Source organism: Pseudorca crassidens, chromosome 14 (genome assembly GCF_039906515.1).
Source record: "Pseudorca crassidens isolate mPseCra1 chromosome 14, mPseCra1.hap1, whole genome shotgun sequence".
Taxonomy (NCBI): domain Eukaryota; kingdom Metazoa; phylum Chordata; class Mammalia; order Artiodactyla; family Delphinidae; genus Pseudorca; species Pseudorca crassidens.
In genome coordinates, this window is record NC_090309.1 from 61,211,087 (window position 1) to 61,235,276 (window position 24,190).

The 24,190-nt window shown below is 39.1% G+C and overlaps 2 protein-coding genes across 3 annotated transcripts in view; one reads left to right on the forward strand and one right to left on the reverse strand.

The window, feature by feature from the left end:
- The window catches only part of SOS1 (SOS Ras/Rac guanine nucleotide exchange factor 1), a 147,543-nt gene extending 141,230 nt beyond the window's left edge, over nucleotides 1-6,313 (forward strand). Inside the window, exons 21-23 of one of the 2 annotated variants that reach the window (XM_067703201.1) lie at nucleotides 1,933-1,977; nucleotides 3,702-3,820; nucleotides 4,739-6,313. In XM_067703201.1, the coding sequence (XP_067559302.1) occupies nucleotides 1,933-1,977; nucleotides 3,702-3,820; nucleotides 4,739-5,230 (656 nt within the window). In that variant the 3' untranslated portion in view covers nucleotides 5,231-6,313. The remainder of the gene's footprint in view (nucleotides 1-1,932; nucleotides 1,978-3,701; nucleotides 3,821-4,738) is intronic. The other variant, XM_067703202.1, reaches the window with a different exon arrangement.
- A 3,996-nt stretch (nucleotides 6,314-10,309) lies between these two features.
- ARHGEF33 (Rho guanine nucleotide exchange factor 33) overlaps nucleotides 10,310-24,190 on the reverse strand; it is a 79,488-nt gene continuing 65,607 nt past the window's right edge. The window contains exon 18 of the mRNA XM_067703203.1: nucleotides 10,310-17,426. Within this exon, the coding sequence (XP_067559304.1) occupies nucleotides 17,297-17,426 (130 nt within the window). The 3' untranslated portion in view covers nucleotides 10,310-17,296. The remainder of the gene's footprint in view (nucleotides 17,427-24,190) is intronic.

The window sequence follows — 24,190 nt, forward strand, 5'->3', positions numbered from 1 at the left end:
CTCAATTATAAATTGGAGATTATCTTCAACAGTGGTTTCAACCCTGGTTGGACATACAGTCCCCCTGGGGAGCTTTAAAAAATACCTATATGCCCAGCCCACGCTTGAGTTAGACTGGCATTGGCACATGGGCATCAGTATTTTTTAAAAGCTCCCTAGCAGGGTCTAATGGGCAGCCACGATGGAGAACCACTGATCTGTTGTCTGGGATTTGTATTTAACAAATTGATACTACTTTTTGATGAACTGGGTTTCACTCCTAAGTCATTATCAATAAATTTGTTCAGTACCTAGCTGACAAGAATTCCTAGTATATATTTCTTGATATATATAATGTTTAATTCTGAGAGTTTTTAAATAGCATTTTCCAGGCAGTAAGACCAAGCAATTAGTTTGAAGTGACAAATCAGAAAAGTGCCCCAAGTTTACACATGAATCTAAGCCTGTGCTATATATAAATATGATCAAAGCCAAGTCTGCGTCTGCGTGCACAAGTGTGTATGCATAGGTGTAATCATTCTTTCTAAAAGCCTGCAGTTGGTAACTGTCATGAGCTTTGTCTTTTGATTTTACTCCTGTATTGTACTGAGTATACGACCATGTTCTTGAGGCTTATCTCCAGAAGGCATATTTATTTCCTTTCCAAGAAAACTGGAGAATACATAAGTAGTAAACACTAAAGCAGATAACCCCCTTTAACCCCTATTATGTTAGTGAAGAGAATCTGATTTTTAGTAAACAGAATCTTTGACACCAGTAGCAGAATTATTTAATATCAAAGTGTAAAAATGAATTTTAATCTTTTGAGAGCTAACTTATTAGAATTAGCTGGATTGCTACCCTTAGTAACCAGAGCCTCCAAATAAATATCAGTACATATGGAAAGGAGGTAATAGGATAGATTATTTGAAATTGGAGCTGTCTGGGAAATAAGAACACTGTATCTGTATAAGCAATCAAATTAATAATTCCGCCCACTGAACCTAGGACGTTAAATTATCCTCATTCTGAGCAAAGAAGCTAGAAAAACAACAGCCCTAATTATTTGAGTGATTGCCTATTGTGCAAAAATGAGAGAAACCTGAAGTTTTAAAAATCAGCTCAGTCTAGTGCTATAGGTATTGCTTTAGTCTCTTGGATATTATCTGTTCAATATGTTGGTAATATGAGGCAGTGTAACCTAAACACCTATATCGATTTAGAAGCAGTATAGATCTTCTAGCCTTTGTCTCAGTTTTTCTACTTTAATGCTCTTGGGGCTAGTGTTGTTGAAATTAGACATTCAAAAATTATCAGAGTTTCCTATATAAAATCTGTCTAAGCACCAAAACTGTTTAATGATTTTTTTAAGTGTTTAAAAATATAGAAGGAAAAAAAGCTATATCACTTTGAAGCTTGTTTGTAATATCCAAAGCCGTGGTTATTTTGTGATGAACATATGCCCCAAGAACATTTCCAAAACTTTATAATAATTATAGTAGTAAGAAATTTCCTTTTATGTTTCAATTTTTATAACAAATTTATTATTTACTACTTTCACAAGTTTGGTTTTTCAAAATAATCCTTAGTAAATGACATATTTCTGTAGGTCCAGCTGAATTCTTTGCTCACATTGGGTTTATACATTTTTTGAAAGTCTTCCTCTAATATACAGGATATTGTATATAGTTTTCTTATGAATGCTTTTCATTTAATTATTATGGCATCAAGTAGTGAATCTAAAAGGAATCTGGAAAATTCCCAATATTAATGCAGTTTAGTTCTTTATCTTTCTCAAAAGTAAGTAGTAATGAGCTTTTGCTAAACTGTTCTACCATTCTTTAAAACTAGAATGACAAAAATAACATTTCTATCATAAATAAATTTTTACAGATGAGTTTGAATATATCAGTGAAAGAAAAAATATATACTTTTTCTTGTTTCCTTTCACAGGCAGCGATACCGTCTTTATCCAAGTTACACTGCCCCATGGCCCAAGTTAGTATATTTGGTTTAAGACTCATAATTTTCGCTTTGGCTTTAAAGATTAAACCAAATGTAACCTTTCCTGCTAAAACTCGTCTTGGGTCTGGCAGTATTGGTACCTTGCTTTGCAGCATCTTAGAAGTGAGGCCTTCACTTGTGCTATCTTTTGACCATAAATGATTTGCTTAAACTTACATATTTTTCATGCTTTTTGTAAAATCTTTTTTCTCTTTTGAAAGAACATTATTATATGGGTGGCTTCCACATTTAACCACTTCTCATTTCCAACTCTGGAGTTCTAAACATATTTTAATGCTCAACTTTTAAAAAAAAAAGCAAGAGCATGCATGCGCATATGAGAATGTTGGCAGCTACGTGCAGTGTCTAAGTCACTTAGCCTGGGAACAGCACAGATTGTAGGCAAATGACTATTATTTGACTTTAGAACAGCTATCTTATCATTGTACCTATCTGTATTATATAATCTAAATATTCATCACTGATAAGCAAAATAAAGTTCCAATGTAGGTATCTGCTTTTAATTTTAAAGTAAACTAGCAATTCACCAAACTATTTCATAAATTTTAAGCTAATAGATCGTTTTTTGTTGTTGTTCTTCATACAAATGATTTCAGAATGTGTACAATGGAAAATATTCTTAAAGCTAAATTAACTTACATAGTCTCTTAAGAAAAAAGGTAGGTGATCAAAATGTTGTTCATTTAAATAATATCAATACACAAATTACTCTTTCTAAGTTCTATATTGTTATAACATTTAATTGGCAAAATAAAAACTGTCAATGTTTAAAGGAGAAAAAGAACCTGCCAAATATAATTTTGAACGACCATTTAAGTGTTTTTTCATATCTTTTTCATTGTGCTGATAAACTAGTTAACAACTTACATAAATGTTTTTCAAAGTGTAATTATTTATATGCTTATATTAAGTCCTTGTCATTATAAATGTCTGTAAGATGTGTTACAGTTAGAGGCTTTACTTAACTTTTGGGTGCCAGTTTATCAACTTACTCCTAAATCAGGTTCACCAGATTCTAGTGTAATTTCTGTTTTTATTATCAGCACACTGCCTCAGTCATCTTAAATACCTCCATCACAATGAAAATTTTTAGATTAGAGTATGATGAACCTGACTTTGCTTCCCTGCCAAGGAGAACAATATCTAAGCACACTGAGGAGAGACCCCTCCCCCAGGCACTAGATTCTCTCCCTGGCATCCTTTGAGGGGATTGCCGGGAGAGACATTGGAGAGAGTGGTTAAGATCAGAAACTATCCCCAAGGACTATCCAGTGAAGGCAAGAAAATTCTGTACTAATAAAGTCAGAGGAAAAAATGAGCCCATCAAAAAAGCTTAACAGAAATTACCATTCCAAAGGTTTTTAATAGTTTGCTGTCTCTTCCAGAAATCTGAGACTCAGATCCAAATAAAAAATTCCAGTAATAGATTAACAGTGGGAATGTTATTTTGTTCAAGAAACATAATAACAGAATATCTTAGGCAGCTTTTTTTCTGAAAATTCTGCTAAGAAATTTCTGCATGCTTTTATAGCAGTTTGCTTTAATAAAGGAAATACTATTGGTTGTTGATTTATTGAACTGCTTTTGATACTTCTGTACATTTCTTTTAATAAATATAAGCAGTTTCCAAGTCTTTTCAGGATTGATAGATGAAATAAAATTCCTGTGAACTTTTCAAAAAATTTAACATCCTACAGGATCTGCTTCAGTATCATCTATAAGTTTAACCAAGAGCACTGATGAAGTGCCTGTCCCCCCTCCTGTTCCTCCACGAAGACGACCAGAATCTGCCCCAGCGGAATCTTCGCCATCTAAGGTAAAGTAGAAAACCTTGTTATCTGGAAACTGGAATCATTACAGTTACAGTATAATCAATTGCTTGTGTCTGGTTTAGTTCTAACTGAATTAGGTTAATACTCAGAGTATTTGGGCTTAATAGAGTTTAAACAAGGATTAAGTATGGATTTACGATGCAGTAATGTTTATTTCCTTTCTTCTGAAAGTTTTTTGGTAGGTTTTCAAAACCCTTGTAAATCTAAATTATGGGTACTGTCAAGAAAAAAGTTTAACCTATAATGTAAGAGTAATGCAGTCTCAAACAGTTCTTTAAAAGATACAAGAGAGAGAGAAGGAAAGAGGTCTGAAGCTTTATATGAAAGCACATTTTAAATGAAATGGTATCTTAGTGCTAAATATTACCTATCTGAACCTTTCATAGGTGAATGTGGCATGCTTTTAAGTGGGATTTTCATGAAAATTCTGGGTCAGAAGAGACCTTAAAGGCTCATAATAGCTATTTTTTCTACCTCTTGGAATTTCTTTCTTTGCCAGTTGTTAACATGATTCAGTGTTCTCAGTGTCCAGAGAGCAGAGCACCTGGGCAAGTCAAGACACTCTTTGCAGAATATCATGAAATGTTAATATAGTAAGTTTAAAATTGTAAAGTTGACAGGTAATTTATGTTAAATGGAAATGATCTTATATTAGATTCAATAATAGGTAAGCAGTAGCAAATAACAAAATTTTGAGAAAAATAAAAACTTAACACTGAGGGAAAAATAATTTTAATGAATGAACTGCCATAACCTCCAATTTTTAAAACATGGCAAAACGACCTGATCCACATCTAGGGTTCTTCCAATAGCATATTTGAAAACCCCAGCTTAATTCTTAATATATTCATGGTGCTACATAAATTATTAATAAATGTCTTTTTTTTTCCCGTTTATGTTAGATCATGTCTAAGCATTTGGACAGCCCCCCAGCAATTCCTCCTAGGCAACCCACATCAAAAGCCTATTCACCACGATATTCAGTATCAGACCGGACCTCTATATCAGATCCTCCTGAAAGCCCTCCCTTATTACCTCCACGAGAACCCGTGAGGACACCTGATGTTTTCTCAAGCTCACCACTACATCTCCAACCTCCCCCTTTGGGCAAAAAAAGTGACCATAGTAATGCCTTCTTCCCAAACAGCCCTTCCCCCTTTACACCACCTCCTCCTCAAACACCTTCTCCTCACGGCACAAGAAGGCATCTGCCATCACCACCATTGACACAAGAAGTGGACCTTCATTCCATTGCTGGGCCGCCTGTTCCTCCACGACAAAGCACTTCTCAACATATCCCTAAACTCCCTCCAAAAACTTACAAAAGGGAGCATACACACCCATCCATGCACAGAGATGGACCACCACTGTTGGAGAATGCTCATTCTTCCTGAGTTCCTCTATACCAGGATGTACATTTTCCTGGCCCCAAATCCATTGCTGGCGATGGATGCACTGAACGTGCCAGCACTGAGGAGTTAAAATGAGAACTCCAAACACTAACGACTCTACTTCAAGATGCAGTATAAGACAATGAATTTTAACCTAGATGTAATTATAAAGTGAAAATGGTGTTCGTTTAGAATATGGAAAGACTGATCTAGAGGAAGTGGACAACTGATTGCACCTGAAAATCAAGTAAAGGGAACTTTCTCCAGCCAGTAGGCAGGAGTCCTCTTTTTGTGAAGTGATCTTTATCATTAAAGGGATGAAAAACACAGTCTAGTGTCCAGCAGGCCCACATGATGACAGTTTTTGTAATTCAAAATATTATGCACTTTTTAAAAAGAAATCTTAAACAGGGATCTTCAAATCCTCCTTTGTTTTCCTTTGCTTTTGTTTGTCCTACTTTAGAATATTTTCTTAAAAATCATTCAGAGGACTGTGAGGAAAGGCTGTGGTACCTGACCTTGTTGGAATCAAGGCCCAGCACTGTACTACAGTCCTGTTTACAGATTATTACAGTGAATTGAATGGGTACCGAGGCTTCACCAAAGAGGTACTTTTTTTTTTTTTTTTTTAAGAATAATTATACCGATTTTAAGAGCATTCCCCTACCCACCCTCCCTACACAAACAAAATGTGGTGGTGTTGCCTTCAAACAAGAGAAGTTTTGTGTCATTAACAATGACAGAAGAACTTTTAAAACAATGTAACTGTCAAGTATATGATTTACATTTAGGAGACTGTTAATCTATGCTAGATTGTCATTTTCCCCCCTTTTCCCACAAAAGTTTACTGGTAATCCATGTCATGGCTTGTAGCTGTCCCTCTAACCATACTATGGAAATGCAGTCACCCAGTGTGAAAGGAGTACTTGCTGGGCATCGCTGACACCGTTCATGTTTTACTAATAGTTGAGTGATCAGTATATCTAGAATTACCTTGCATTGCCTAAATCATGTGTATATAGTGAATGTTATATAATATACCTGGCAGGTCTGTTTTAATTTAATTGAATAAAGATACAAATACTTTGTTTGGCTGGCATATATTAAATTATTATATGAGAAAATGGTTGATTCTTATTTCTTTCAGTTGAAACACACAAACACTAAGCATAAAAGCACGTATTGTGGTACGCCTTGGTTTCTAGTTCTGGATGTATGTATTCATCTTAAAGAATGATCTAAAGTTGCAGTTTGGCATGTAGGAAAATATTTGGTTAGAATAGGATGGGTATCTTTTAAGCAGAGCTTTGTAAGGTTTTTAATTTCCTAGGTAACATGTATAAAGTCTGTTAAAGTTTATATTAAACATTCTACCTTGCTTGAGGTCTTTGCTCTTTCGGAACTATTCGTAATAGAACATCTACCTACATCATTAATATCATAATATGGATTATTCATTAAGCCTATGTACTGATCTTCTGAGTCTAACAAATACTGTGATTGAAATGCATGCAACTTGTTGAAGAGAAAAAGTGTTATTAATCTCCACTATAGTATCTGTGAAGTGTGCAGTATTCCATCCTTAGAGAGTCATCAGTTTATCAGTATATGCATGTGTCCTCTGAATAATGAAGCAACATTTCAGCAATTCTGTTAACGATGCCATTAGAGACATTTTTAGAAGTGCTGCATCATGGTGGAAACCTAGTACTTTAATAATTTTCTGTGATATTTATTAGAGCATTAAATGTACATCACAGTAGTACAATATATAGTCCTTTAAGACTAGAGTGTTGGTTGCATCATCATTTAGCAGTCCATCCTGTCATATACTTTATTTATTTGTTAAAGTTGAATCATTTTTTTCTAATATTTGTACCATTCCTATTATGGTAGCCACTTTTCTCTTTGTAAAATGTCTCCTTTTAAAAGTCTCCCCCCAAATTAATTTCAAATCTCCTCTTGTACGCAGAGTGTCCATAAGACCATTCATTCAACAAGTATTTATCTAAGCCTACTTACTAGTGCTGCTACAATTAATCATAATACACATTCCAGAATTTCCATGACTTTTTATTAGACCAGCCACATCGTCCCTAGGATTTCCCTTTATATGTCTTACGCACACTTCTCTTTAATTACCCCACCCCCACTCCAAATGAGAACCTGAGAAAAGTCCCATTGGAGCCCATTCAGTATCTCTCTGGCCAGTGTGTTAGCCTTCAACAAGGTAATGACCTCTTTTCAACCTGCCTGATTGTATAAAGAAAAAAAACTCAGATTTGAAGTTCTAATCATACTTCTCCCAAAGGGAAGCATTCTTCTACCCTCGTGGTTCTAGGCGACCGCTTCACTGTGCATCAGCTTTACATGCATTGTGGATAGAGGATATTTTTATTCTGAAGTGTAAAATTTGGGTAAAAATATTTTCTGCAGTGGTAACTGATTAGAAAAATTCCAGTTGGATGCCCTTCAATGGAGTTGAGAAAACTGTATCCTTGCCGTCTTCACATGTGAAACATTAACTAGCTGGCAAACTTATTCTTTGTAGTAACTAAAATTTCCAGGGACAGGAAGTGGCTGAGAAGACAAATGCATCACCACAAAATTCTGCTTTTGAATTCAGGACATTACAAGACAGTCAATGCAGCGTGACTTTTCCTAAATCACCTTCCAAAATATGGAACGTTTCTTTTAGAAATGTAAGTGCTCTTAGATGTTTCATTTTCTTTGGATCACAAAATCAAGAAAATATTTCAAGGTTGAATTTACCTAAATGGGCTGATAACCAATATAATAGAAAGGGAGACTTTTCACATCTAAGTACTTTTAAAAACAGGAAAAGATAAATATATGTTTCTAAATTTATTGAAAGACAGGTTAATTACTCTTCCCAGATCTCCAAATGTGTTTTAAGACTACAAATTATGAGGAAATGTACAAAGGTCAAAAGTTTGCTTAATTAAAGGTTGTTGGGTATCAAATTATGTGTTTAGTAGGTTACTGTGCTCTAACAACTCAAGAATGTTTTAATGTATCTGAATTTAGCAAGGAGCATGCCATGCTAATTATACTCCAATTAACAGAACAGTGTAGTGAACTAGTACTATTTCAGTTGGAGGCTATATTATGGTTCTAAATTCCTTAATGTGTTTTTTCCGTAATCAAAAATTAGGCAAACCAAAAATTAGTTGGTATCTATGATCACAATCTTGTCTTAATTCTCAAATTTAGCTCACATTAGTCATGTACCTCATCATTTGTCTTTTCATGACAGCTTAAATTCAGAGTTTTAAGTGGCTCAGCAAAACAGATAATGGAAATGGGGGGAGGTGTCTCAATTTATTAGTGTTATACATATTGAGGAAAACCTTTTTTTTCCCCTCCAGATTCAGAAAGAAAAATTTAACCATTTATTTCTCGGTATTCTGCTGCTATAGGTAGGTTCACTTATTCTTTTAACCTATATTGTATGACTGTCGTACAAGTGTAGGTCCTGTTGTGTTGCACATAAATCTTTACCAGTAAAGTAAGCATCACAGGGTTAATACCAGTTTGTCTGAAAGAATTATGCAGTAAAATTATTTATAAGGGAAAGTGATGACTTAGTTTATTTATTCAGTATTTTTCTTTTGAAACATCTCATTACTTTTAAAATCATTTCAAAATTCCTTATACATGAGCCAGTGAAATATTTTGAGCGCTAGTTAAGAAAAGCATGAAGTCTATGATAAATCTAAACAAAAGCACTTGTAACTTGTTTTGTAAATTTCATGCCTTATTTTCCATTTTTGACACCATAAAGTGCATTTTCTGTCAACTGTGAGCAAACTTCCCTTTTGCCTTTAATGAAAATAGTGCATTAAGTAGCCAATTGCTGCAAAATTATAAAGCAAATTAGCTAAAGGTGGATCACATTGGACTACCACTCAAACAAGATGCATAGTGGATGGAAGTCACATGTGGTGTGGCTTTATAGGGAGAGTGCACCTGTGCCAGATGCATGCCACTTTCCGTAGCTGCCAAATGTGCCTTTAATTAAGAACATCTCTGATTTTTTTCTTCAGATCAAGTCAGCATTTGGGGGCGGGATCAGGGCAGGGGACTTTGGGGTGCAAATATCTGGTGAAACCCACCAGAGAAGAAGCCTTTGTTTGTCAAAGTGACACGAATAACTTCAGTTGAAACGTGTTTATGTATATATATGTGTATTTGCCTTTGTTTAGTAGCACGGTTATTTGCTAAAATAATTGTCCAAAAAATTGCTCTGTCAGTCTTACTCTGATGTAAAAACAAAGTTTGGTCTATACATCTAATATGGCCTTTGTACCTAACCATGTTCGTAGGTAATCTTTGTACTCTGTGTGCAGCAGTATTTGGTTTGCATTTAAAGTGAAAATAACGGCTGTTATTTTTCTGGCATTACTAAGATAAACCGAAAAATAATAAAAAAAAAATGCCTTACATAGCCCACAAGTGTATTATTTTTGCATGTATTTATTTTAGAAGGCAGTATTTTAATGCCATTAGTGATTCTCATTTTAGCTCATACTTTCCATAGAAATAGTTTGCTCTTAATCATGGTCTTGCTTTGGAGGCGCTTTTTCCTGTATCACAGTATTATAAAAGAAGTTGAATACTTCCTTCTGTATCAAGCTCTATGATTGTAGTGAGTGGGAGGCCCTTGGGATGAAAATTAGTACTTTAGTGACCTTGGGTGTCACCTGGATGAAGCTGCAGGGGAGGGCTGAGGCATTTGTATTCCATAAAAGAAGTTTTAAGATACCACAGTCCCTCAAAAGGCAGGTTTTGCTGAGACCTGCTGGAACATGGCAGCCTGACATTCAGCAGTTCTTTCTGGGCTTGGCATAAAAAGATACAGCTTACAGTTGTACACTGTAAAGAATTATGCAAATATGAGGTCATTCATGGTGAACTACAGAATGTGAAAACTAATGAATCCTTAAGAGATCTAATACCCTTATTTTAAAATTGAAGTAAGTGACATGACTTAGCCAACATCATGTGACAGTCAGTGATTGAGACCACTGACTCAACTTTGATTCCTGGTATTTGGAGGACTGCTTTCAGGACTAGTCAAAATTCATTGTTTTGTTTTTTTTTTTCACCCCTGGTTTAAAGACACAAAATCATCAGTTTGTACAAATTCCATTTGTAGGCCACTGTGAAATCCAAGTATGTATTATTGAGTATATTCTAGAAAATCAATTTAAAAGCTATAGGAAAATAACAATATTGATTAGTCAGACCTGATTCCAAATTTGCTCTTAAAACATCACTTCTTTTCAATTTTAACCAGGTGGTTTGTTTTTTTACTTATTTTAGTCACTAGCTCATCACAGATTCAGGGCACTTAAGACTCTAGGGTTCGGCCACCAGCAGAGCCTACCTTTTTGCAGATAGATGCATGTAGCAAGGAGGGCTTTGATAGAGTACAATTCCAAAAAAGCAGTTTATAGTCATGCTACTATTTTAGGGCTCTTGATTCTTATTGGAGGCAAGAAGAAAACTACAGCCCATTTTTAGAAGCTGGTTTCTGTACCTTCATGACTCATCTAGAAAAGGAAAAATTGTGGTGGTGGAGTACAACAAGCAGGTGCTTTGGAATCAAATCTCTGTGTTCACATTCTGGCCCATGACTTACTAGATGTGTGACTTCGGAGAAGTTATTTAAATAATCTGAGTCTGTGTTTCTTCATCAATATTTGAGGTCAATAGATCTACTCTTTGGGACTGTTGTGAGGTTTAAAGGGTAGTATGTATAAAACCCAGTGCCTTTCACAGAGTGAGTACTTAATAGTAACAAGATATGAGGGATATGTTTTCAGAGTTTGCCTGCTTTTAGATATCTTTTAAGAGGTTGATGGTTCATCCTGAAGTTCCCATAATTTGATTCTTTACCATACAGCTTCCTTTGATGTTTACACTTAAATTGGTTTTGAGTGACCTTAGTTATAAGCATTTGTTAAGGGCCCATCTGACTATTCAACAAATATTTATTGTTTCAAGTACAGTTTTGATGTTAGGAATATAGCAATGAACAAAACAGACAAAAATCCATATCGTGGGATTAATAATCTAGTGAGGAAATGTAGACAATAAGTAATAAGAACAAATAGATATATGTTAGAATGTTGTAACTGCTATGAACAAAAAAGCAGGCAGGACAAGGTGACTGGGAATGTAGGGGCAGGGGAAGTGAAACCTAACCAGGATGGTGAGAGCCAGCCTCACGGAGAAGGGGACATACGAGTAAAGACTTGAAGGAGGTGCAGGAATGAGACATGCAAGTATCTAGGAAAAAAAATATGTGAAGTCACAGGGAACAGTCAATTCAAAAGCCCAGAGGCAGGAGCATATACTTAATATATCTGAGGAATAGCGAAGCTACTGGTCTGGAGAGGAATGACTGAGTGAGCAGGCGGTGCCGTCAGAGGTTTAATGGGTCCAGATCACTTCTAATGACTTTAGCTTCTGTTTGAGAGAAATAGAGCCCTTAGAGGGTTTGAGCAGAGAAGTGACGTGATCTGATTTACATTTTAACATGATCACTCTGGCTGCAGTGTTCAGAATAATTAGGGGTTAAGAGTGGGACTAGGGAAGCTGGTCCAATAGAAGGCAGATCGGCCAGGGTGACAGCAGAGGAGGTGGTGAGAAGAGGTCACCGATAGACTGGATGTTGGGTTTCACAGAATTGTCAAGGATAACTTCCAGATTAGCGGCCTGAGCAACTGGAAGGACAAAGTTACCATTAACGGAGGTGGGGAAGATTTGGTTGAAGCAAGCTTGGACATGATAAGTTCAATAAATATATAAGACACCTGAGAGGTGCCAAGGAGGCAGCTGGAGATGTGAGTCTGGAGTTTGGGGGAGAGTTAGGGGTTCAAGATACAAAATTGGGAGTCACTTTTGTAAAGATCATATTTTAAAGCCAGCAGTCCATATAAGATCACCAAAGAAATGAGTACAGCCTGGAAAAAAAAGAGATCTAAGCAAAGAGCCCTGGGGCTTTGTAACCTTAAAAGGAGGAGAGAGCCGCCTCACTCCCGAACAAGTAGACCAGGAAGGAATGAAGGAGAAAACCAGCAGCCTGTTGCATCCTTGAGGCCTAGTGAAGAAATTACTGATATTTCCGAAGAAGGAAGTGATCAGTGCCTCAAATGCTATTTGATGGGGGAGTAAAACAACTAAGAATGGACCATTCATTTAGCAAGGGTGAAAATCACCGATGATGCCCTTGACAAGAGTAGTAAGGGGAGTGCTGTGGGTGGAGTGAGTTTAATGAGGAATGGGAGGAGAGACGCGGAGCAGTTTGGTCTTTCAGGTTTTACATAAAAGGAAGCCGTGAACTGCGACAGAGTTAGAACCTTCAAGAGAAGGTTTCTTTTGCTTAAAATGAAAGAAATAAGAGCCTGTTTGTATGCTGAAGGGTTTGCACCAGTTTAAAAGGAAAATGTGATGATGAGAAGAGGGGATGCGATCTAGTGTGAAGTGGAAACAACACACTTAGAAACACAGATGGGATCCACAGCAGTCCTTCACGTAGATCCCACAATCTTCAGATGAACAGGTTTACGTACATGAGGAAGAAACACAACACATTCAGTCTTCTTGCTAAGAATCAGAGCACTGAATGCTGCTATCTCTGGAGGCAATGAGGCAAGAAGAAGGAATAAAAACATCTCTATAGATATTTAATAAGTTTGATAACATTAAAGATTGTACACGAAGCTCTTTGAAAGCAACAATAAATTTTGGAAAATAAGTTATTTGGTTTAGGTACAAAAATATTGACTATTTTGAATGTCTGACAATTTTCCAAAACAATATTTTCTGCACTGCTTACAGCACATCCTTATGTTCTTGTGTTTAAAACTTAGTGTCACACATCAATTTCTAATTTTTTCCCTTAAAATATAGAGGTGTCTCTCCATCAATTTTCTCAACCTTTTTTTAACCTGTTTCCCTTTTTGAAAAACTCTTTCTCACCCGTTTTTCTGTCAACCTCTCCCTACCATGTGAGATCCACTGGCCTCTCTGCATAGATATTCGGATGCTCACAGGCTGAGTGGGGCATGCACATCTTTAACTTAAATCAGCTCTCAGGATATGAGAGTCCCAAGTGTTCCCAGAGCACTACTGTTTTAGGCTCAGGAAGAAAGTTATTTATGGTGATATTTCAAGAGAAAGTCTAGTCTGAAAACTAGACTTAATCTTATTATACAACTTAGTGTTAAGACATTCATTTTATCATGTTTCTAAGTGCATGCAATTGATTATGTAGACTATATAGTCAATTTTACTACTTTATTATAAAAAACACTGATCATGTATATATGTATATTTTTAATCAAAATCTTACTATATATAATAGTAAAGGTCACAGATGGTAAATTAAATAATTCAAAAAGAATCATTTGGGTTTTCATGAACTATCAGTTTTCTGTAACCCAAGGTAAGTATAATCCTTTATTCTGTCCTAAAATTCAATCTATGTTTAGAATCAGTGCTGTGGTTTATATACTAAATCATTCAATTTATTGGTCTAAGAAGTAGTGGCTTTAAAATTTCAGTGGGCCGGGCTTCCCTGGTGGCGCAGTGGTTGAGAGTCCGCCTGCCGAGGCAGGGGACACGGGTTCGTGCCCCGGTCCGGGAAGATTCCACATGCCGCAGAGCAGCTAGGCCCGTGAGCCATGGCCGCTGAGCCTGCGCGTCTGGAGCCTGTGCTCCGCAACAGGAGAGGCCACAACAGTGAGAGGCCCGCGTACCGCAAAACAAAACAAAACAAAACAAAAAATTCAGTGGGCCAAAGAATCACCTGAGTGCATTTAAAATGCAGATTCGTGGGCCCCGCTCTGAAATATTCCAGTAGAGTGGGACTGAAATAGTACCCAGGAATCTGCATTTTCACAAGTGCCCTCATAGGGAAGATAGTATATTAGTACAGACTTGAAGGAGGTGAGAGAATATGACAGACACGAGGTGCTATAGAAACACTGTTCAAAGGGTTTTCCCCGAGCAAGAAAGAGGCTTTGTAATTTCAAGCAAACTATGTCATATGATGAAATACCCCACCACATGGAACCCCAGAGTGTTCGTCCGTAAATCCCCAGCTCTCCAAGGTCCCAGTTCTGGCATCAGAAAAGCAGGACAATCCTTGCTTGGAGTTCCATACAGACCCCACAGGAACACAGAAGGGACCTGTGGCCACTGCCAGCCTGTGCAGAAATAGCCACTTCATCTTTTGGTGGAATGCTTCTCTCTGCTTACTCACTCAAACATTTCCAGGAGCTGTCTGTGCTCTCCTTCTCTGGAAGGACTGGAGGCAACAGATTTTATATCAATTGCCAAAAGCTCTTTCCCACCCTGACTTCATCCCTAGTGCAACATTACATTAAATATCATTAAATATCCTAGCTCCTCTGTCAATTTACAGTACTACCTAGAAAGATTATGAAATGGGTCAGTACAGCACAGAAAAGAGTAGCAAACTTTTTTATTTTTAATGGAGAGATGTTTTCTAATGCTAGATGCTGTGACAGTGGCAGTGGTGCCTTTACCGGCTTCTGAAGACAACTGTATTTTATTTCCTTTGCGATTGATAGTTTTCTTTAAAAAAAAAAAAGAAAAATGAAAGGCAGGAAAGTAAAGTGACAACCCTGAAACTCTTTGGCAAATTATGAGTAGAAATTAATTTCTGTGGCCTCTATATTTTAGAGCACCAACATTAATGTTGGCATCAACTGCTTACTAAGCACCTAGAATTCTAGAGGTGGAAAGAATTTCAAAAGATACGGTACAGCTCCTGCCCTTGCAGAGACTTACATTGTTGTTGGGAAGACAAGACACACAGATCAAAAGATAGACAAGTTACACCACTAGAGGCCACGGAAAGACGAGGAGGCTTAAACTGGGTCTTGAACATTAGCAGAGAGGAAGGAGGCCAGAGTAAAGACATGAAGCAAGAGTGAGCCTGAGCGAGGTGCGTGGCTTGCCAGGAAACAGTAACAGCCCAGCTTAGCTGAGGTACAGTAGTTCAGTAGCACTGCAAAGAGGGAGCTGGTAGCCAGAGAGAAAACCTGGAGCTGCACTGGAGAGAGAGAGCCTTGAATGTCAAGTCAAAGAGTTTGGAATTTGACTACAGACAAATAAGAACAGTCAAAGAGTTTAACACAAAGCAATATTTGGGAATATTCACATGTTAAGAGATGTGTGGGATTGATGGGGGCAGTTAGAAAGCTACCAGAAAAAAATCCAGATATCAGATGATAGAGACCCAGAGAGTAGCAGCATTAATTATTACTAGTTTTATAGGCTACTTTCCTAAAATATTACTAAATTGAGTTGTGCTACAGATGTAGCATCAAGATTTTTCAAAGGGTGTTATCAAAATGAAACTTTGGGATGTATGTGAATATTTTTGAAACCATCCCAGTAATTGATCATTTTTATGATAAACAATATGAAGGGGAAAGAAATTTTGTTTTTTACATTTTATTTAAGAGGTTATGTCTCCTGTTTCACTTTTCATGTCCAGTCAATTTCACACTATGCTTTTAAGCACTGTCCCCCAAAACATCTTTGGCCTGATAATAGAAAGAAATCTAATTTCAGAGGAGTTCATTAATTTGAAAAGCTTGGCTTCAAATATTATTGGAAACTCCAAAAAGTTGGCAGTGATCCTGTAACTGTTCCAGACTCCTACTGTTCCAAATGCTAATAGATGGGTTCCTAATTAGTCGTCAGACAAGGAGAAGAAAACTTGTAACACAAGTGAAACTTCCCCTATTTTATCAAACAGTAGTCACTAGAGGAACAGCCTCTGGAGAAGTCAGCTGGAGCACCAAGATTCTGAATGAATAGTAACCTATGCCCCTAATTAGAACTGCTGAGAAATAGAGACAGATTGTTTCAACCTAATTTTTTTCTGTTACGATTCTGATGTTTGGGGCATGTCAAGGATGTGGGCCATCTTGGGCATACCTATGTGGAAAGAGAGTACATTTTATTGACCCCATAGCCAGGCAAGCCTCATTGCAATGATTTCTCTGCCTGCATTGTAAGACCTTTCTTTACAACTTACTTCTGGAAAATAGAATAAGGTAACGCTAGCGCTGACTTTTCATTCCGACTTGGTGTTTGTAGCAACCACTGTGTATAAGCCATTGAAGTACTGATGTTGGTGACAAAATCAGTGCTTTTTCCCAGTCCATATGGTCATGAGTGTGTGTGACACTCAGGATCACTGGTGGATCTTTGAATCCTCAGTACTCAATAAAACACCGACTCTGGATTCGTTCCCATCTGCAGCACAACCCACGTGAGGGAAAATGTTTCTTTGGCCTCCCAGTTTCTAGAAAAATCACTGTTCCCTGCACTGATTTTCATAACCATAGAACAAGAGGAATACTACTCTTAAGGTTCTTTTCCTATTTGGAGATTAATATGTCTTTAAGCTTTGAACCTTCTGTGTCATGGTTTAAGCACAAATTTTCCACAAAATTCATATTTGCAACATGTAAAGTACAATTCTATTAACTGATCCTTTGCCTTAAGGGATGTTAGGTGTTTGCCTTGGGGTTTTTGAAAGACATATGGCAAGACAGAACTGGCCCCTAACATAGTGTATATTAGTCTGAGAACACTGGGATGAATTAATACGCTAAATGCCTAGGAAGCATAAAATTCACATCCATGTTAAATATGAACATGCTCAATATTATACTGGGGGAATGACCTCAAGGTGGAAGTTTCTGTTCTTACAAACGTTTATTTTCCTCCAAATTTATTGTGTTTTTCTGTAATGCTGTGAAAAGTCTTCATTTCCCTTTTCCCAGGTGTTGTTCAAAAAGCAAGCTCTCAAGCACAGACTAATCTTCATCTTTTCAATGTCTTGTCTGTTGATATAGTTTCATATGTAAGTATTTATATTAGTTTTCCTCAGGGATTTATACATCAATATATATATATATATATATATTCCTACACAGATATATACAAGCTTTTTATCCTCATCTTACCACTTGACAATACAACTGTAAGTATGTTTTACACAGCTGTTCCTTGGTCAAGGTCATTTGCAAGAGCAAGTCGGTTTCTGAAGAAATCTTGTTTGGTGGGTGAAGGATCCATTGAGGGGTTCTCATTAGTTTTTTCCCTGTATTCTGATCCACTGGACCTAAAATCTCAGCACACAGATAAAGTACAGGTTGATTTGGTTTTAATTGTTTTCAAATATTTTATCTATCCAAATTGTTTTGCAATTGTAAAACAGTTGCCTCCTAGATCTGGAATAATTTTTAACTTCCCCTGAATTTCATGACTCAGGACATGTGTAACTAAGATTTGCAGTGAACATAAAGAATTTACCTTTCTAATGCTTTATGGGGACAGTTGTGACAATTGTGTATGTCAGTGTAAGAAACTGTGTAATAACATTGTAAAAGGGGAATAAAGGCTTAGAAAATTCAATAAATCCTATTTTGATTCGATCAAGTAACTACTCCACAAATTAGCAAGGCCCTTAAATTTTAAGGGATGGAATTCATTGTTCTCAACCAAGGTTATCAAGGGCCTTTACTTAATTTGGGCGTTACATTACAAACTCTTGCTTTTGCTTGTTTTCATTTTAAAATGAAAAATTTATTGAAGCCAACCACACATATATGCTACATTTGGTAGAATGCAGAAATTAGTACAGTAATCAGATTAGGGAGATTCTATTATCTCAACCACCACATAGGAGACCAAGCCCAATCAAGAGGCAACAACTCAAAACAGTCCAATTGAGTCCCCAGTCGAGGGTGTATTCTTCCTTTCTCTTGGTTAAGCCAGTTGGGTAATCCATTCCAGCTCTGCACCTTCTCCAGTTTGTTCATGTCAGAAGTCCCTAGAGGGAGGAGGCTTTCTGGAAATAACCTCTGATAAACTAGGCTGGGGCCCTTTGGCTAGCTTAAACCCTGAGCTAAAATGAGTAAAACTAGCCCAGTGACTTAAGAACCAATATCAAAAGACCTCATGCAAGGTGTAGGACAGTGACATTAGACATGAAGTTCTTTGTCCAAAGCTCCTGCACAACTGAGCACGTTCTCCATATGCCAAGGCAGAGTCAGGCATGCTTCCACTATCCACAAAAGAAAGATAAGTTCTTTCACTATCACTGATACGCTTTGGGTGTCCTCATTGTTGCTATTAGATAAGTTAATTACGACTATCATTTACTGAATTAATGGGGCAGAGTTCAAACTCCTTTACATTATTCAAGGGAAGAAGTTGGAGCCACACAAAGGCTAAAACCCTGATGTCTGGAAGCCTGATGACTGATTGGATTTTTTTACTTTTGGCCCTGATATTTGGTATCACAGATGAAACCCTAGCTGCCTACCACACTCTCTACATCTGGTCAGTAAGGAGCACTTTTCCGTTTATCCCAGTGCATATTATCTATCCAACCCGAGTACATCTGGGTATTCATTCAATAAGATGACAGCCGAGTGGGGTGAAAGTCCTCTTCCTTTTCAGCGCAGAAGACCCCCTGGAACTCTCCCTTGAGACCACCTCCACAGGTCCCGCCCTGAAGCTCCAGGCCTTCTCTCAGAACTCCCAGCTACCTCCAGTTCAGATCTTCCCTGGTTAGTACACTGCACCCAAAATGTTAGGAAGATAGATTTTTGACCATGTCCTTCTTTCCCCATATCTTCTGTTATCCAGAAGACTAAGAACACCTAAAGTTTGGGGGGCAGGAAGTAGGAAGCAAGATTTGAATCTGGCTGGTGTTTCTTAATTGTTTTCCCAAATGACAGTTTCTCATCAGAAGGTCATTGCTCAAAACTTAAAATCTTTACCTTCCATTTCCCCTCTTAGCTATATCTGATCTCTCCAAAACCCAACATGTCATACTTTGATGGTTCCAACATGCAACTGTTTCATGTTTACCTGGAAATGGGAAAGCTTTGATGTCACCACCAGCCCCAAGGACCACAGAAATCTTCACCAGTTGCGTTCCCATTTCTGAAACAAATGCCAAAATCGCCCTGTCTAGTTTTCAAGGTCCACAAACTCAGCTTAGTTTTTTCTTTAACTGCTCTTCTCACAAACCACCTTCTCTATGTCTGCAGGTGTGTGAATGGCTCCACAGGTCTTGATATTAACTAACAATTAACTAATGACTAACTTGTTAATCATTTTCAAAATCCAGCATTCTACTGTAGCTATGACTAAAAGCTCATTTTTATCCTTTTAAAGATATTTTTAACTGGTTTCTTTCTAATGAAATATGGCCACCTAAACTCATGGACTCCTCCAAAGGTGTGGCTCTCGAGTAATGCATACCTAAATTACTGAGACATAAGCTGCAGAATCTAGGAGAAAGAGCTAGTGTATTTGCTTTTATCCCCTTTCTCGATAAAACAGAAATGGCTTTTGAGTTCCTGGGGCCATTTTGGCTGACTGCAGGGCAGAACTGGGAACACATAAAGGGCTAGGAAGGCAAACGCTTGCTGGGTAAGGGTAGGACAGCACCTAGTACATTCCGACACAGCCATCCAAATAATTGACGGGAAAGAACGGACCTGTCACTAACTTTCCTTCCACTCAACTGACAGGGATGAAGACAAATCACAAGTTGGGTGGGTCATACAAGTAGCAGTTTGCTATGGTAAGCCTTAAAGTTTGTTTGGAGCGGGGGAAGGGAGGAGGGCTGGAATTAGTGCTGCAGGACCCTCTGACTTAAGAAGGGTTGGTTTTCTGATGGAAAGACTCCGCCTTGAAAGCTTTAGGAACATGCAGATGGAGAAGTAAGGGAGCAGGGGAACACCCATCCTGTCAGCCAAATCAGTTGGCCCAGGTAATCAACAGGGTGACAAATGAATGTTCATTTAAAGTATTATCTGTAGAGGGGTTACTATGTTCTAGGTACTAAACCTTGTAGCTAGGTTACTCTTACATTTGGATCGTAAGCTCCTAATGACAGTACCTAGAACACTGAAGATCCTTAACTTAGTGACTGATTTCCAGTGACCTACTGAGTAACATCTGTAATCAGGTTTAAGTAAATGTTATCCTTTCAGCCATCTCCTTCAGTTTTCAAGTTGTATAAGGAAGTGAAATGGTAAATGAGAGAGAACCCCAAAGTGGGTAAGAATGGAGAAAGAACTTGAGATAGGCTCTAAGGAGGCAGAGAAGAAGGTGAGGGTAAAGTTATCAATTGATTCTTTAGTAGTCCTTTCTATTGCATGGTCTGTTCCATAGCCAAGGCTGAGTAGATGCAAAGACAGCTGACAGGACACGAAGTGGATTCACTGACAATCATATGGGGCCCTGCAGAAGTGCTCTCTCTGCAGTGTGTGGTTAAGAAAATAAGAGATTCTGATGCGACTGGTAGAGGGAGGGTGCTGACTGGGAAGGAGACACTCTGAGGCATGTGAGTTACAAAGTGCTAAAGAGGAAGAAATGGGTGAGGAAACAGAATTAATCATTTGGAAGCCATACTCTTTGTCTTCCACTCCCCCCAGAGTTGAGGATAAAAAGAGAAAGCATCTACATTCCCTGCCCCTAAGCTGTTTTACGTAACCCTTCTTCCCCCATGCACACCCCCAACCAAGACTACTTATTAGCTTAAGTGCAAGATTTATGTATAAAGATGAAGTAGCATCTGTCTCAGGCTTCAGGACAGTCTAGATTTAAGTTTTTGAAAGCCTCCAGATAGATCCTTGCAGAATGGGATAGTCTGCCTACCGTCCTGCTCAAAGGCAGGGGGACAAGGATTCAGTCCAGCATCAGTCTATCACATTAGGTCTGTTCCTGTCTTCTAAGAATCGTCATTGAAAATTTTTTAAATCATTTAACATTTTCCAACTTTAAGATATGCAGTCTTTATTCTGACCAATTCTGGGCAGCTCTCAGGGACACATGACCTGGCATCTACCGAGGACAAATGTGCCCGAGATAGAAACAATCAGAGCGTCATCCTTTTCCCCAAATATCTTGGGCATTTTTCAGGATTTTTTTTGTTTTATGATGTCAGCTTGACTCTCCCTTTTGAATTCTTGTGGGTAGGAGCATTCGGCCCTCCCAGCCTCAGAGGGAAGAGAACCCTTTCTCAGGTTTTCTGTTGCATCTGGCTCCATGCCTAGCTTCGTCCCGAAGCAGCATTCTGGGTGGGTGGGCCCACCAGCCAAACAAGCCCCTATGGATACAAAACGTGTGTCAGTGCAGACGGGAGTGAGCCTCCAGAGGGCCGTGGGAGAGGCAGGCAGCGAGCCCCTGATGTGACACACATGGCTTTTCTGGCACTGGTCCCTTTTGGGCCTCTGAGGCCAGCCTCTGACGTGACTCCAGTACCCGGGATGAACCACGTCTTGAAGTCCCAGAGCTTGCTGCCAGCCTGACCTCCCAACACATGGGAGGAGAATGGGCTGATTCTCCTTCTTTCTGGTTCCTCCCTGTACCTGTCCGCATGCCTGGCTTCAGGGTGCAAGTTCCTACTAACAGCTGTGACCAACCAAGCCACTCACAATTCCTAGACAAGCATCTCGCACAGCACGTGCATATAATAAAGGATGTTCCATTAATGAGAAGAATCAAGGGTTCTCATCTGAGTTAAGAGCCACTGACCTTTCTGTGCTACACTGGGGCCTCCCTGCCCTTCGTCTCTACTTCAGCATAATGGAACAAACTTTCCATGGTTCTTGGATGAAAATACTCAGGAAAAGCTACTGGAGCTGCTCCTTTATCCCATGCCAAGTCCCCAAAGTGCCCACCGCAGCACCCTGGACACGAGGCGATAAGCAAGCATCACATGATGGTGCTCACAGTTCTACACAAGATCTAAAAAGCCAGGAAACCCTGCCAGAGGGAGCAGCCATCTGAGTGGCGCCACCTTTACTTCCATCCGTGTAACACTTCAAATCTGAAATACAAAGGCAGTACCAGGATTGGTGGCAGCAGTTGGATTGATGCAGGAGGCACTCATCTATGAAAAAGGATAAGAGGACTCTGGCCCTCTAAAAAGGATCCCAAAAAGCTGCAAGAGGGCTGAAAGCAGTTAACCAATATGAAAATTTGGAGAGTCCACAGCACGTGCTCAGCACTGAACCAAGGGGTGGGGGAGGCTACAGAAAGACAAAATCTGGTCTTCTACATGGTGAGTCTTTAAAATTAGAGGTCCCAGGCCACATTAATTTCTTGTTTCAGGTGTTAAAAAGAGGTGATCACCCAGACTGATCTACAACAAAGTCAAACTACAGATAAAGCAAATCTCAGGACTAGAAAGCACTCAAGTGACAATGATCTCCCACCCAGTGTGGCAATCCCTTTCACAGCATCCCTGACCAGGGTCATCTAGCTTCTCCTTAAGAGAACCCACTCCCTCGTGAGGCAGCCAGCTCCAGTTCCAGGCAGCTGCATTTTTAGAAAGTTCTTCCTCTTACCCATTGCTCCTAGATACAGAGAGGACAAGCCCACTGGATACAGAGAGGAAAAGCCCACTCCCTCTGCCTCAGGTAACTGGCAGAGTGTTTTCTTGCATCCCTGAAAAACGGGAATTTGTAAAGGAGCCATGGTGGATCCATTACTCATTGCTTTCTAACAGACAGCACCCAGTCACTATAAATGGCACTGGACAAAAAGTGGCTGTTTTCCTGGGAAGTACTGTGGCTTAAAAATAAGTAAAAATAAAAAGATAGGCTCAGGGCTTCCCTGGTGGCACAGTGGTTAAGAATGCGCCTGCCAGTCCAGGGGACACGGGTTCGAGCCCTGGTCCGGGAAGATCCCACATGCCGTGGAGCAACTAAGCCCATGTGCCACAACTACTGAGCCTGTGCTCTAGAGCCCGCGAGCCACAACTACTGAGCCCGTGCGCCATAACTACTGAAGCCCACGCACCTAGAGCCCGTGCTCCACAGCAAGAGAAACCACTGCAATGAGAAGCCCGCGCACCACAACCAAGAAGAGCCCCCGCTCGCCACAACTAGAGAGAAAGTCTGTGGGCAGCAATAAAGACCCAACGCAGCCAAAACTAAATAAATAAATAGATAGATAAAATAAAATAAAATAAAAAGATAGGCTCAAGCAGTGTCCTTAGGAGTTTGGAGCCCTCAGAAGATTTCAGAAGCCTAAATCCCAGGGTCAGGCTGGAGAGCTGTCTGCCTCCAGTTCTCTCCACCCTGTCAAACCTGTCAGTAGGGGGCTCTCCCTCCCAATGCAGGCGGCCCAGGTTCGATCCCTAGTCAGGGAACCAGATCCCACGTGCACACTGCAACTGAAGACCCGGAGCAGCCAAAATAAATAAATATTTTTTTAAAAAAAAACCTGACAATAGGTACTGGGTCAGGAAAGATCTAAATCTATGATCCTAGAGAGAGGGGAACAATTCTCAGCTCATTACCCCCAGAATAAAGCGGATCTAGCAATAGTCATGCACGCACGGGGCTACTTTAGCAAAACTGTAAGGGGACTCATGGAGTGGGGCTGTCTCACTGCAGTAGTTTCTCCCCCTTTCCTTCTTCTTCCTGTCACAACAGGTGGGCCCAACAATCAGAGACCTACTAATCTCAGTACTACCCTCCCTATCAGAGAGGAATTAGACAAACCATCAAAAAAAGTTCTCACTCCAGGCCTGCCCCCAATTCTTCCATCAAGACCATTACCTAAATCAGGAGAAAGTGATTTCCCTGTGCTTCGTCACTTATCAGCAGCTCTGTAAAGTCAGCCATAGTGTCTTTAACTTTTCCATCCACTAAAATGGGAAGATTTACTGTTTAAAACTCACTTCAAGAACCTCCTCTTCCAAGAGAAACTAAGTAGCAGGCGAAATCTCTCTAAGGGAGAGGGAACAGGCCTGAGGACCAGTGGAGAGAGAGACAGCCATCTTCCAGGCACGCGATGGCTGGACTGGGGACCCCCCCACCATCAAATGCTAACGCTCAGCTCTTTCTTCTTACA